Source organism: Pseudorasbora parva, chromosome 24, assembly GCF_024679245.1.
Source record: "Pseudorasbora parva isolate DD20220531a chromosome 24, ASM2467924v1, whole genome shotgun sequence".
In the NCBI taxonomy this organism is placed as follows: domain Eukaryota; kingdom Metazoa; phylum Chordata; class Actinopteri; order Cypriniformes; family Gobionidae; genus Pseudorasbora; species Pseudorasbora parva.
The window spans coordinates 34,084,279-34,099,467 of NC_090195.1; the positions used below are offsets into that span (position 1 = coordinate 34,084,279).

Genomic DNA, 15,189 nt, shown 5'->3' on the forward strand with positions numbered 1-15,189 from the left:
AGCTGGATGAAAGCCAATGATGCTAAAGAGATTTGTGTCAAGACCTCGCAGCTATTCAGATACTATTATTAGGGTCAGAAAGTCATATTTATTGAGGCAAGCTATTTACACTAAGTAAAAATAGCAGGATTATCTTTGTACGAAGTGTAGTTGAAAGATGCCATTTGCACCGTATACTATAGAACAGTGCAAGAGTAACATATTCAGTGTATTTGATGGTGTTTAGTAAAATTATAAATAAATGCTGCCTTATTGGGACATTACTTGTCCCCATCCCTACTAGTTTTTTGTTTTGTTTTTCAAAATATTTTCTTTTTTTAATTTCAAATAAACGCCTCTCCGGGGTGATTTTGTGGTGTGAAAAAGGATAAGAATGAGTTTGGAAAAAGGCGGATTCGAACTTGGGTTGGTTGCATCAAAACCCTTACTCTCCATTAATCCTGTTATCACATGGGTTTCTTTTTAAATGGTCCGTCTCAATCATACTATAGCATGTGAAGTTAGTGTAAGTAGCCTCTGCCGACAAGGTGGGGCATTTGCACTCCACCCAAAAATGACATTTCTGTCATTAATTACATTAATTAGCTTTCTGTCCCTCCATTGTAAAACTAAAGAGACACAATCACGTGATATGATGAACAGATTAAATTTGGGCTTTTCACATAAACATTCATCAACACAGTGTTACATAGTGCACATTTAGTAAAATACAGTGTTATTTTACATTTAATTACAGTTTCTGTATCTGAATACTTGACATTTTTTAATTCAGTCATATCTTTGTTCAATTGCTAATTTGTTTATTTTTCCTTTTTTATTACTGAGTGTTTACTTAATGCTTGACATTTATATCAGTTAGGGTAGTTGTTTTTGCTGTGGCATTTTTAAACCATAGAGTTCTTCAGCCTGTTGATTTGTGTTAATTGTATTCAGCTACAACAAAATGTTTTGAAATAAATCTTAGAATAATGTGAATGATATCTAAGTTTTTTTTTTTTTTTTTTTTTTTTTTTGTGTGCTTGGAATCAAAATCGATTTATTGGAATCAAAATTAGGAATTGAGCAAATTTAATACCCAACCGAATCGCTGACCAATGTTTATATGTGAATAAAAGTTTAAATTTAGACTATATCACTCAATTCATATGGATTAGTCTTAGGATCTCCTTATGAACTTTTTATAAGTGTCAAAGGGGTAGTTGCGTAGCGGTCAATGGCAGGACAGAAAACGAAGATGAGTGAAAAGTTACTGGTTTGGAACAACACGAGGATGACCAGTTGATGACAGAATTTAACATTTTGGGTGAACTACCCTTTAAATACTACACACTAAAAACGTCTAGTTTTCTTTATTTCCTAAAGTCTAGATGGTCTCAATAAACTGCAGTCTTCCCAACAGCAAGAGACCGAGCCAGAGGAGAGTCCCTGTAATGCGGTCTCTCTAGCGGGACGAGTAATGGTCATGGTGATAAGCAGTCTGTCAGCGCAGTGGCTGGATCGTCTTAAGGGCATTTATTTGACATGCTTTAATTGGGCCAAAGAAACAAATGAGAAGTCAGTTTGAATTAGGCTGATCATAAACCGATATTAAAATCAGAGCATGAACGAGAAGGACAGTAGAGGGAAAAAATTGAGCTAAACTCCTCCGGTCACAGTTCTGCCCGTGAGCCCAATGTGAACCAAAGAGCGCCGTCGTTTACAAATCAACAGTCTCAAACTGCTTCACACAATAGCGTCTCTGTGCTGGCCTGCCTGACGCCTGCATGTGACTTGCTGGTGCCATTTATTCCGGTGGATGTGTGAACACTTAATGTCGGCAGAAATCAGGACAAAGCTGATGAATTAACCTCCTCGATGCAATTTTCTCCATTTTGCAGCATTGCAGGGGTGTGTGGCTCCGAACAGTTTTCCGCAGTGTATGCGGTTACCATTTAATAAAAGCATTCTTTTCAATCGTATTATAGTGAAAGTCATAATTTCTCACTTTCTCTCAGAATAGGAGTCGACCAAGAGAAATGTTTTATTGCTCTTTCATAGCTCTGGAGACTTTCAGTTGTTTCACTTTTCCTGAGAGAAATAAAAATGAGACAGAAATGAGACTGTTGACATACAGCATTGCAGGAGTATAGAGCTATGACATGAATGTAGGTAGAGTTGTTGTGTGTGTTTTTATTCTTTATATAACCAATTTTGAACAAAACTTCAGATAAAAATAGTGAGGTGTTGGAGGAGTGGACTGTATCATTTTATTCTGCTTTCTATAACCATATCATAAATCCTGAGATAAATCACAGTTATTACATGCATGGTTTCTTATCTGGTTTATACATCTGAGGCTCTGTTTACACCTGGTATTAAGATGCGTTTTGTTCAATCGGATCAAGAATGAATGAGGGAGACACATTCCCGTTTACACCTAGTGTCTTAATCTGTCTCTTTGGTCCACTTTCAACCCCTTCAGTCCTGATTTCTTCAAGGGTCTATTGTAAATGGGTGCTTTTTCAGATCTTTTGATCTAATGGACAAAATAAGCTCACACAATTTAAGAGCTCTTACAGTCGCAAAGCTACCGAATGCTGTGAGTGTGTGTTAGAGACCAGGAATGGGGAGAGAAAATTGTGCTTGGTAAGTTTCTCATCTTCAAACCAAACTTGGGTCTTCAGCAGACACCGTTTAAATCCTGTCTGGCTAGTGCGCTCTTCCCATAATGGTTATGCATTAGGTCAGTAGGTGGAGAGTAGAGGGTCTTTTAGAGGCTGTTCGTGTGCATTTGACCACATGAGCATCTACGCTATACAAGCAGTCCGGTTAAATGCATTTTTGACTTCCTCTGGGAGAGAACGACAAGCTTAAAAAATGTTAGATTCCCGTTTACACCTGTTTTTGGCGTCATCCATTTGTGATCCGATCAACCACAACACATCTTAATACCTGGTTGAAAGATGGCCTAAAAGTACTAATGCTGCGTTGATGGATGGATGGATGGATGGATGGATGGATATCTCCTGGCAGGGTGTTTACCTATTGTTATGTCAACCAGTGTAATTAACACAATATTGTCTCTCTGTCTGTCAGCTTGTGGCGGTCTACGAGGAGCAGGACCCCCATCATGGCGGTGACGGCACCAGCGCCAGCTCCACGGGCACCCAGAGTCCAGAGCTCTTCAGCACGGCTGAGCTCAACTCCAGCAACCTGTCCGCCTTCCAGCCCTACCAGAACAGCAGTGAGATCGAGGTCACTCCATCAGCCCTCAGGACCAGTGAGTTACAGTCCAATTCAAAGCTCTAACATTATGGGCCCATATGACACCAAGAACAACGCAAATGTTTTTTTGCTAGTTTTTGATATTATTTAAATAACACATGCACTGGCGCATGCGTTCACCCATGGGCATCAGGAGCATTGTTGGAGCGTTGCTATTGTGAGGAACTGAAAACCACTGACCAACACACACCTGCTCTAAAGTCAATAGTGCAGTATTTATGTGTTATTTAAAGGGTGTGTTATTAATGAGTCTATAGGCGGGTACACAACGTGCATACACTTTGCTTATTAGAAGATTCCTCCTTCCTAAAATGAAGGAGTGTTCAGTCTTTCCGCTCACCTCAATAGCAAATCCGTCATGTTGCGAGCACAACTGGCTTTTAAATTGAATGGGAGATGAGACCGTGATTGGTTTATTGGTCGGTCAAGCCAAGTAATAAAAAATAACATTCCAATTAATTGTGGGTGGGTGAGGTAAATCATTAATGATGGAAATAATGTGTTTTAAAGCTTAATTTTCCATCAGGCACTAATTTGCAGACCTCCATTAAGCTATGCAGCTGTGTGGTCCACTTTTTTAAGAAGCAATAAAGGTAAAAAAGATCCCAGAGATATATTTCAAGGAGGAGAATTAAAAGCAAAACGGAAGGAAGGAAGGAAGGAAGGAAGGAGGGAGGGAGGGAGGGAGGGAGGGAGGGAGGGAGGGAGGGAGGGAGGGAGGGAGGGAGGGAAGAAAGAAAAGCTATTTAAGTGAAGTAGTTTACTAGGATGAATCAATTGCTGGGTGTGTAATATGTAATGACTGTGACGCAACGGCTGTGACAATAATCTAATAAAGCTTATTTTCAGGCTTTGCTTGGGCTCAATGCTTTTCATTTCTTGTGTGTGTTCAGGAAGTCACAGTGACAGAAACACAGTGAAGGGAGTAAAGCCTGTGTTTAGGCTATAAGGGAAATGTTACATTACATTATTATATTATTCATATAATAACAATAAACTATTATTATTATTATTATATTTAAAATAAATGTTCATTTGAAAGCAGAATACTTCAGTGTAATATGTCACAATATCATTACGCTTAACACTGAGAAATAGAATAATTGTAATTTGACGATCAGGTGCAGAAACCTAAATCAGAGAGGATCATCGGATTTTAAAAATGATTAGGATTTGATTCTTCTGATCGTCAGTCTGCTGCTTTAAATCTGATCTGAATATTCTCTTCATATTTTAGAAGTATGATTATGATTTGAGTCTTTCGATCAACAGTCCACTGATTTTGATACTCATTTTTATTCTGATTTGATTTTTATCATTCTCAGTTTACTGATTTTGATTCTGATTTTAAAAAGCCTTAGTATGATTTGATTCGTCTGGTCGTATATGTCTACTGATGTTAATTCTGATTTTGAAGCTGCTGATTCTGTTTAGATTTTTAGGATTGTCAGTTTAATGATTTTGATTCTGATTTTATATCTACTGATTCTAATTGTTCTGAGTATTCTGATTTTGAAAGTATTATTCTGATTTGATTCTTCTAATTGTCAGTCTTTTGATCAGTCTTCACGATTTTGATACTCATTTTGAAAGCTACTGATTCTGATTTGATTTTAGTGATCTACTGATTCTCATTGTTCTGAATCTGAGTCTTCTGATTTTGATTCTGATTTTGAAAGTATGATTTTGATTTGATTCTTCTGATTAGGCATGTGCCTTTATCAATTTTTCATGTTGCGATTAATTGCTGAAGTTTTATCACGATATACGATATTATCACGATATTGAAATAAGTTGCAAAAAAAAAGTGTTGCCATATCATAACAGCTTTAAGAACCATTTTTGTAATAACAAAAATAACTCAATGTTTAAATACAATAATGCACCAAAAATATAAACAGCTCTGAAAAAAAGAAGAAAAAAAAGAGATCACTTAACATTGAGAAACGATGAGAAATCAATGTTATGTGGTCTCTTGATTTTTTTCTGTAAAAGCTGTAAAAGTACAATTTTCAAACAGATTGAAGTGCAAAAGAATTAGGTTATAAAGAACAACAGGTAGGCTAACAAATAAGGTCTCATTATTTAATGCATTAACTAAGATTGAGCAACAGCTACATTTGTTACAGAAAGTATAATGTTTTTGGTAATGTTAGTTAAGAAATACTGATCATTGTTAGTTTTATCTTAGGTCCATTAAAAAAGTTATTTTGATTTTGATTTTAATGTTATTGAACAGTAACTAAGAAATTAACATTACTTAGAATGATTAATTCTTTATAAGTATTTTTCATTGTCAGTTTGGTAATAATGAATTAACATGTTAACTAATAAAGTCTTATGTCTAAAAAAGTTTTACTGAACAATAACAAATAATCAGAATAGTTCTAATTATTAGGGCATGTTGTAGTCCAGATTAAAACATAAAAATGTTTAAGTTTGAAAATAAATAGCCTATTAAGTCTTTAAGTATTAAGTATTTGGTGCTGTGATGAACAACATTGAGATTACAAAAAACGAATGGCTGTTTTATAGCGTGCATATTCATTATCGTGATAAATCGCATTATCGAAAATCGGCACGTCTAATTTTGAGACTGATTTTAAGCTGCTGATTCTGATTTGATTTTGATGATTCTCAGTTTACTGATTTTGATTCTGATTTTGAATCTACTTATTCTTCTTGTTCTGAATTTGAGTCTTCTGATTTTGGTAGTATGATTATATGATTTGATTCTCCCAATCGTCAGTCTGCTGATTTTGATTCTGATCATGAATTGTACTTATGGCTTGTTTGCACCAAAACTAAAATGATCATGAAGGAGATTTGATTTATCTGTTTTGTTGCTTGCTGTGACTACATTGGCGTTTCATTTATTACCACAGTGAGTTGCAAAAGTTGTGAAAAACTTTATCTTGCAAAAAGATAAATCCTTGTCATAAATCAGTTTGGTTCTTATGAAACTATAGTTGGATCTCTGAGAAGACGAGGTGTGTGAGTTGGTAGAGTACGGTGTGCGCTCTGTTAAAGTTGTGTTTGACACTGGACGTACAGGGACTGACCTTGACAGGAAGGCGGGGTTGAGTGGGCAGGTGAAATCGTCAAGGGAACCGCTGCTAGAGAACAGCAAGACACACTCAGTCAGGTGTGGAGAGAAGAGAGGATACAGCTATGATTAACTGTGACAGCTCAGACCGACCTGAGCTACACACACACACACACACACACACACACACACACACACTCAAGAGTTCACATCTTATGGCCTCATTTGAATATATATTAGTTAGCTCTGATTTTGTGATTGAATAAAGAATAAAGATTTGTAGAGCGTGGATCTATTTCTAATTTTATGATTGGTGTGCATAGAAACATGATGTTAGTGGCTGAATGTTGCCTCTATTTCTGTCCTGTTCTCTTTCCACACTAATAGTGCTATAGTGTTCCCATGTTTCCAGGCTCTTCTTTTGTCTTTTTGAGCCATTGATTGTATTTGTAAGCCGCCACAGAGGGAGGTCTGGAGTCGAGCACACCCAGCGTGTGAATTTCCCAGCATCATGTGAATGCTGCCAGCAGGAATTTAATTCTTCTAGAAATATTTGTGTGTGGGAGGTTTGTACAACTTTACAGCAAATGCATACAAACAGTTAAATTATACATTATAATAAAGTTATACACAGTATATATACAATATATATAATACAGTGAGGAAAATAAGTATTTGCTATTTTGCAAGTTCTCCCACGTGGAAATCATGGAGGGGTCTGAAATTGTCATCGTAGGTGCATGTCCGCCAGAAATCACATTGTATGATTTTTTAACTACTTATTAGTATGATACAGCTGCAAATAAGCATTTGAACACCTGTCTATCAGCTAGAATTCTGACCCTCAAAGACCTGTTAGTCTGCCTTCAAAATGTCCACCTCCACTCCAATTATTATCCTAAATTTGATGCACCTGTTTGAGGTCGTTAGCTCCATAAAGACACCTGTCCACCCCATACAATCAGTAAGAATCCAAATACTAACATGGCCAAGACCAAAGAGCTGTCCAAGGACACTACAGACAAAATTGTACAGCTCCACAAGGCTGGAAAGGGCTACAGGGAAATTGCCAAGCAGCTTGGTGAAAAAAGGTCCACTGTTGGAGCAATCATTAGAAAATGGAAGAAGCTTAACATGACTGTCAATCTCCCTCAGACTGGGGCTCCATGCAAGATCTCACCTCGTGGGGTCCTAAGAAAGGTGAGAAATCAGCCCAGAACTACACGGGCTGGTCAATGACCTGAAAAGAGCTGAGACCACCGTTTCCACCGGTTACTGTTGGTAGTGGCGTCATGGTTTAAAATCATGCATGGCACGGAAGGTTGCTTAAACCAGCACATGTCCAGGCCTGTCTTAAGTTTGCCAATGGCTATTAGGACGATCCAGAGGAGTCATGGGAGGAAGTCATGTGGTCATAGTTCCACTAAACATGTTTGGAGGAAGAAGAATGATGAGTACCCTCCCAAGAACACCATCCCTACTGTGAAGCATGGGGGCGGTAGCATCATGCTATGGGGGTGTTTTTCTGCACGTGAGACAGGGCGACTGCACTGTATTAAGGAGAAGATGACCGGGGCCATGTATTGTGAGATTTTGGGGAACAACCTCCTTCCCTCAGTTAGAGCATTGAAGATGGGTCGAGGCTGGGTCTTCCAACATGACAATGACCCGAAGCACACAGCCAGGATAACCAAGGAGTGTCTCTGTAAGAAGCATATCAAGGATCTGGCGTTGCCTAGCCAGTCTTCAGACTTAAACCCAATAGAGAATCTTTGGAGGGAGCTCAAACTCCGTGTTTCTCAGCGACAGGCCAGAAACCTGACTTATCTAGAGAAGATCTGTGTGGAGGAGTGGGCCAAAATCCCTCCAGCAGTGTGTGCAGACCTGGTGGAAAACTACAGGAGAAGTTTGACCTCTGTAATTGCAAACAAAGGCTAATGTACCAAATATTAACATTCATTTTCTCAGGTGTTCAAATACTTATTTGCAGCTGTATCATACAAATAAATAGTTTTTAAAAATCATACATTGTGATTTCTGGATAAGTTTTTTTTAATTTAGATTATGTCTCTCAGTGGACATGACAGTTGACAATGACAATGAGAATTTCAGACCCCTCCATGTTTTCTAAGTGGGAGAACTTGCAAAATAGCAGGGTGTTCTTTTCCTCACTGTATATCTGCATTAACTTGCTGCGTTAATGTGAGACACTTATCGGGCGATTTAAAAAAAAAATGCTGTTAATCTATTCTTAAGATTAGGTTGGGAGCTGAGTCTATACTATGCAAGTTATGATTACTTTAACCTTGATAGTTTAGCGCGGATGTATGCCTAGCCGAATTGGACTATAGGGGGCGAGAACTAGTCTTCGAAGCTGTGTGTATGCCTACTGTCAAAATAGCACATCAAACGTGACGTGCTAACACGGATGCAGCTATGAAACCGCCGGGTTTGCTTCAGGGAACATTTATTTTTGAGAAGCTTCCCAATGGAAACCTCGACAAGACTAAGGTTGTTTGTGCCTTGTGCAATGCAGAATTAGTTTACTGTAGGAGTTCTTCCAGTCTCGAGTACCACCTAAATGCACACTTTTTTGTCATTCTGATTAAAAGATTCAGTGGACTGTTTACATGAAACGTTATCTAAACTGATCTGGGGTTTACATGTGCTGACTTTCAGTCGGAATCATTTGGACAATTCTGACAGTTTGTCTGCCGTATCAGAAATGTCGACGGTGTCCTTTCCAGCCGCTGAATGTGTTCACGGATGCCATAGCAACTCTCAACGGCCGCCAGGACTTATACAGTTTTATAAAAGCTATTTATTTGTTGTAAAGTGTAATCATCTCAGAAAAATACATTCTTCTGTCAGGCGCAGTTGAAGTAAAAAGGTTTGTGTCTGTCATTATTCCAACATTATCTTCATAACTTCTCACAAAATAAAAAAGGTTAAGTTATCCCTCAGAAAAAAATAACTTTCCTGTCTGGTCAACATTATAGCCTTGTGTGAGCGGCGCGCGGCTCACACTCTTCAGTAGTGAAGGTGCGCTGTGTACTTCACATCAACACACACTCAGAAGTAATCGGGTCGGGTCGTTTACATGGTGAATGTTTTCGTTTGATCGGTTCATGAAAAGGTTTATCCCACCCGTCTCAAACCAATTACAATTCTGTTCGGTTTGGGCATTTTTATTCCAATTGAGGCATTTTCATTCGGATTGGACTTTAAAACCGATTACAGTGCTCCATGTAAACACGCCTATTATTTGGGTAGCACACAAAATCTGAATACCTTCGACAGAATTCAGATAAGCCAATTTAATCTAAAATAATCTAGATTAATTCCAAGATTAATCTAGATAACATATATTTCTTAAAATCTATTCCACCTATAGTCCTGTCGCGATAGTCGATAAATCAATTAATCAAAAAAAAATGAGCTCAATAATTTTTATTTCCGGCCGCGATAATTGCTATTTGCATGCTTTTTTGTTTTCCTCGTCTCTTGTTGACTGCGCGCGCCTCGTCCGTTTGGGGAGGTGTTTATACTCGACGCACAGACCAGGTGCGGCGTGATGAGACGTTATTCTCGGCCAGCAGATTCATCTGGAACTCGTGGCTCTTCGGTTGCGGAGCCACACGCAAAGTTAAGAAATTTTACGCTGGGTGTCCCGTTAATAAAGCCTTTATTTTTACGCGCACAACGCCAAGTGAAATGGGTCTCGCACACTCCACGTCGATGGCATTTTTGCCGCGCGCACCCCCGCGCGACGAGAGGACGCGTCGTGTATAATCGAGGCTTAAAGCTACACTGAAGTTTGATACACGCAAGTTAATTCTTCAGTTCAATCTTTGTGTGCTAAAGACACATAAGTTCCTGTAGAGATAACAATACACTTTCTCTTTTTTTTGCCAAATAAATGAAAACTTATCTAGAAAAAGAAATAACTTTTTTTTTTTAGTACTGTATCTTAAATTGTGGATAATTATTATATCTGAAGTAAATTTCTGGATTAAAAGAAAAAAAAAAACAACAACAACAAGAACCGTACAGAAAGGAAAACCGTGACCCTAAAACCCGTGATACGAACCGAACCGTGGGTTTTGTGAACCGTACCGCCCCTAATATGCTCCTAAAACACAATCATCCGCTGCAGTTTTCATCCATTTTATTTATTGTTTTTGGTACTTATTGCATTTTTTTTAAACAGACTGGGAGTCCATGCTTTAATTGTTTTTGGTTGTTTTGTTCATTTATTGTGGTTATTTAAAATGTTTTCCATTTTTTGTGTTAAATAGTCTTTAAAAATGAATGTATTGATTTTTGAAAAGGTGTACCTGCATTTTTATGCCATTATCATTATTATAGATGAAAATGGTCTCAGAACGACAATATTATCGTTTATCGCAATAATTTCTTGGCCAATTTATCGTCCAGCAAAATGTGTTATTTGATAACTATATATATATATATATAGTGGGAAAGTCCATAATTTTGTATTTGTATAAATTTGTATGTCATAGTTTAGCATTCCACAAATCATCCATATCACATCACCTTCCAATGTGACTTTCTTTTTCTAAATCTCCTCTTAGACTCTGAATCACAGAGTTTGCCCTCAGTGACCAGCTTGATTACAGATAACCAGCTGTCCTCATCAGTCTTTCTCACTGTCTTATATTGATGATAGATAAACAGTGAGAGCTGTTCCTAATGACTACCACCGCCACACATAAAAAAAGATAAATTCTCAGGAGAACTGAGATGAGCGTATTACTCCAGCAAAATAAAAAAATAAAAAATCACAGCTGCAGCGGCGCGATGGCCCTCGAGTTTGGCTGCTGAAGCCTATAATCACGGACGTTCAGAGTTTGCGTCTCGCCGAATTTGCATTGATTGTTCCTCTTCGAAGTAAGAGAAGGAGGAATGAGAACTCTTCCCTCATGTTTGATTATTAAAAAAAAAAAATCTTTCAGCAGAGGTCAGGCCAACTAATAATTGGATTGGTGATTAGATGTAAATTATGGTAATGAATGTAATTTGCTTGTAATTATACAGAATCAGGCGTTCGTCTGACTTGCCTGACACCAAAGTGTAATCTTGCAAAAAGTCGAGAGAAATAAAGAAAACTTTAAAACGTTGCGACGCTGTTGGCTGGTGTGGAATCTTAATGAAGGCGCGCTGGCATTGGTCTGTCTGATTTATTTTCAGCAGAACAGTCGGAGAGTGTTTGTAGTGTGTAGGGAGATGTGCACCGAGCAGGGGATGTCCCTGGTGGGCTCAGAGAGGCGAGCACTCATTAGTACGGGAGTGTGCTGTGTTCAGGTGCTCTACCCTGGGGCTCGCCGGCTGACATGCGGCCTCTCTCCGTTGCACTTTCTGGATCTCTTTAGCTTAGCTCCAATAACTCTCCCCGGCAGCCGCCATAAACCTCTCGCTCTCCCTCATTACCAAGCCTCCTTCTCTCATTTCGCTCGGCATAACATGTTATCCCATCATGCACTTGTTGCACGGGCCACTTTTTCTGTTGTTTGTTGCTTATGTAACCATGTCATGGGATAGTTCCCACAAAATGAAGATTATGTAATTTTTTGACCCTCATGCAATTCTAAGAACTGTTTTATATTATGGAAACTCAAAAAAATAAAATAATGGGTGGAACGTTCACATTAATTGCAGAAATAAATAGAAATATATTAGAAATATCTGCTAATATTGTTGATAAATATACAGTATTTTTTTAAAAAATATTATTACAGCTGTTCTCTATGTGAATATATAGTAAAGTATGATTTATTCCTGTGATCAAAGCTGAATTTATCATCATTACTCCAGTCTTCAGTGTCACATGATCCTTCACTAATCATTCTCATATGAGGATCTGATGATCAACACACAGTTATGATTATTAATAATGCTGATGCATGTTTAGCCCGTTCTAGGGCTGTGCAATATATCGGAATTATCGAAATATCGCAAATGTACATGTCGCAATATGAATATCGCAACGCCATGCATCTGAATGATTTTAATAGGCTACTTCAACATTGTGAAAAGACTTCAACACACACACCCACACACACGCACACACACACACACACACACACACACACACACACACACTGAAAAGTGAACAACACTGCTGGTCTCTTTCAGAAGTTGTAGCGAGGCTTTCTTTTCCAGAAAGAATGTGAAACACAAATGGTTTAATTCTCAGTTTTTTAAATATAATTTATATAGATTTTACGTGTCGTATCGCATATCGAATATCACATTATTTACCAAGATATTGCATATTGCATTTTTCTTCAATATCGCACAGCCCTAGCCCGTTCCTCACACAATAATATAATGTGACTTTAGACAGCATTGTAATATAGTGTTCTACTTTTTTTGCACATTTCATAGTGTTTTAAATTGATGAATTTACAGTGGAAAAAAAAACAGTACAAACATTCTGCGAAATAGCAACATTTTTTGTTCTATAGTAAAGAAAGTCATGTTGGTTTGAAACAACAACAGAATTTTCATTTTTAGGTGAACTATTCCTTTCAAAACACTCCCGCTGCTCCATCCCACCAGGTAGAAAGCATGATAAAATACACCTTCTCTTCCCAGAAGGATGTAAATGACCCACCTGGTCTGCGGTGTCCCGCTGCTGTGGTATCAGAACCTTAGAGATGTTTTTCTTTTTTAATATTTGTCCAGCAATACTGTACACCCCTCCCTCTAGAGACGAGCCATGGGGGTTGCAATCTGACGGCCGGCTGCAATCTCAGTGACGGGTAGGGGATATAAATGTAGCGATGGTTAACAGAGGCTTCCCCGCCGGTGCGCCATCACGCCGATGACACACCAGATCCTCAGCCATTAGGAGATTGCCTGCGGGGAAAAGTGCAGACACCTGCGGGCAGGCCAGCGTTTATATAATCAATTTGTTTTGTGGCTTGCCCCTGGGACGCCCCCCTCGCTTCCTCTTAAGCTGTGGTCTGGTAGAAGTCATTAGGCATGGAGGGACATGAGCGCTCCACACAATGCCAATAATATTAGTGCAAGGCTTTAACATTCTAGCTAGATATTTACATTATCTGAAGACATTGGGTCGCATTAACTAACCATGCATTGTATGTATGCACATATATAGATGGCTTTTGCACTGTTTTGGGGATGGTACACTTGCCATTGCTTGAGAATCTCAGAGAAGTCCCAAATGGCATCCTACACACTCACGGCCTTCCTACGAATCTGCACTTTCGTGACATAATGACGGTTTGACTGTCGGAAAGAAATCTGTTGCGGAGCTCACTTCAGTGCATGCTTGGCAAAAGTGATGGCATTGAGGATTAGGGATGCGCGGTATACCGGTACTGGAAAAATACCGGTATATATTTTATTTAAAACGGTACAATATCATGATTTTGGACATTTTGGTATATGCTACTTTTCCGAAGTTTACCGCTAGATGGCAGCGTGCTACCCAAACTGACCCGAAACAATCGGCAAATGTGACAACAGAACAAAATGGATAAAGCAGTTGAATCTCACTCAAGATGACCAAAACAAATTAATAAAGAGAGGAGTAGAAGTGAAATTTGTAATTACTTTGCTTATAAAACTGATGAAGAACCATCAAACCTAGCCAAGAAGCATCGTCACTATCCTGACTTGAAGACTTCTTAAGAGATCGACAGGTCAGTGAATCATTCAAACCATCTCATTTAGACATTTATTTTCTTTTTACACTGATCAACGCACACACACAGCCTAACATTAGATCGAATATCACCAGCTTTCTCCAGCTTTCGTTTCAACCAATGACATTTAGATCTCATTATATTTGCATGCGTACTATAGCACTATTTACATTCGTGTTAGACACAACCGACTGTGTTTATGTGAATACTCACTAAAGACGGATATTTCTACATAATTCTGTGTATTTGACTGTTTAAGGAAACTTAATTTGTAATGTGCAAACTCTAAGTTACTGGTGCGTGTGTGTGTCGTTGTTATGAGCTCATATCTCCTGTAACTGTTATTACGAAAAAAATCGCTTGCATGTTCAAATGATTTCCGTTCTCCATCCCGAGACGAGCGTGAAATGTTGAATCGGATTATGCAGATTGCTTTAGTGTAGTGCGATGTCTTTTGAAACCAGAAGCAATTTGCTAATTTTGAGAGATTTTTGCTGAAATTATTTCTCACAAGAAAGTTTTCAAATGACTGATTTGATGTTATAAGCTTTGCTGATTAATTTACTAATAAACATTTGTGGTTATTTCCCACTTTATAAACTTAAAACTTGCATAATTGTACTCATTCGCATGCAATATACCCGCGCTAATATCAAACCATGTGGTATCGGTTTAAATATCGGTACTTTGGTATTAGATTGTGGTACAATTCCGAAACCAAAATTGTGGTATCGAGCCATCCCTATTGAGGATGCATATATTGACCACAAAGGTGGTGCTAGTGAGCACTTTTCTAACTCCTAAAATGACAAACGGGACACCCTAAGGTCTCTCTGACTCGACTGGCACGTCATGGACTTAAGGCAGCCATTGTAAGTCCACAGGTCTGTAAGTGCGCATGAAGTGTGTCATTTGGGACAGGGTCAGAGAGTGTCATGTTTGCTGAGAATGACAAGGAAAGGGTGAAATGCCCTTATATGGACATGTTTGGGTGTGTTTTATGCAAAAAAATCTAACCTCAGGCATGCAGAATACTGTACAATCATTAAAGTTAGGAGGTTAAGAACAAATTCATGGGCGTACACTTGTGTTGACATTCTTTTGTGAGAAGTTCTCCTGTGTTCTCATACAATTATTAGTGAATGAGGTCCATCGCCACTGATTCTTATGATTCTCCTGCCATTA

The 15,189-nt window shown here is 38.4% G+C and overlaps 1 protein-coding gene across 3 annotated transcripts in view; it reads left to right on the top strand.

The window, feature by feature from the left end:
- Positions 1 to 15,189, top strand: part of pard3aa (par-3 family cell polarity regulator alpha, a) — a 623,737-nt gene that overhangs the window by 212,189 nt on the left and 396,359 nt on the right. For all 3 annotated transcript variants that reach the window (XM_067434978.1, XM_067434980.1, XM_067434979.1), the window contains exon 3: positions 3,076 to 3,259. In XM_067434978.1, the coding sequence (XP_067291079.1) occupies positions 3,076 to 3,259 (184 nt within the window). The remainder of the gene's footprint in view (positions 1 to 3,075; positions 3,260 to 15,189) is intronic.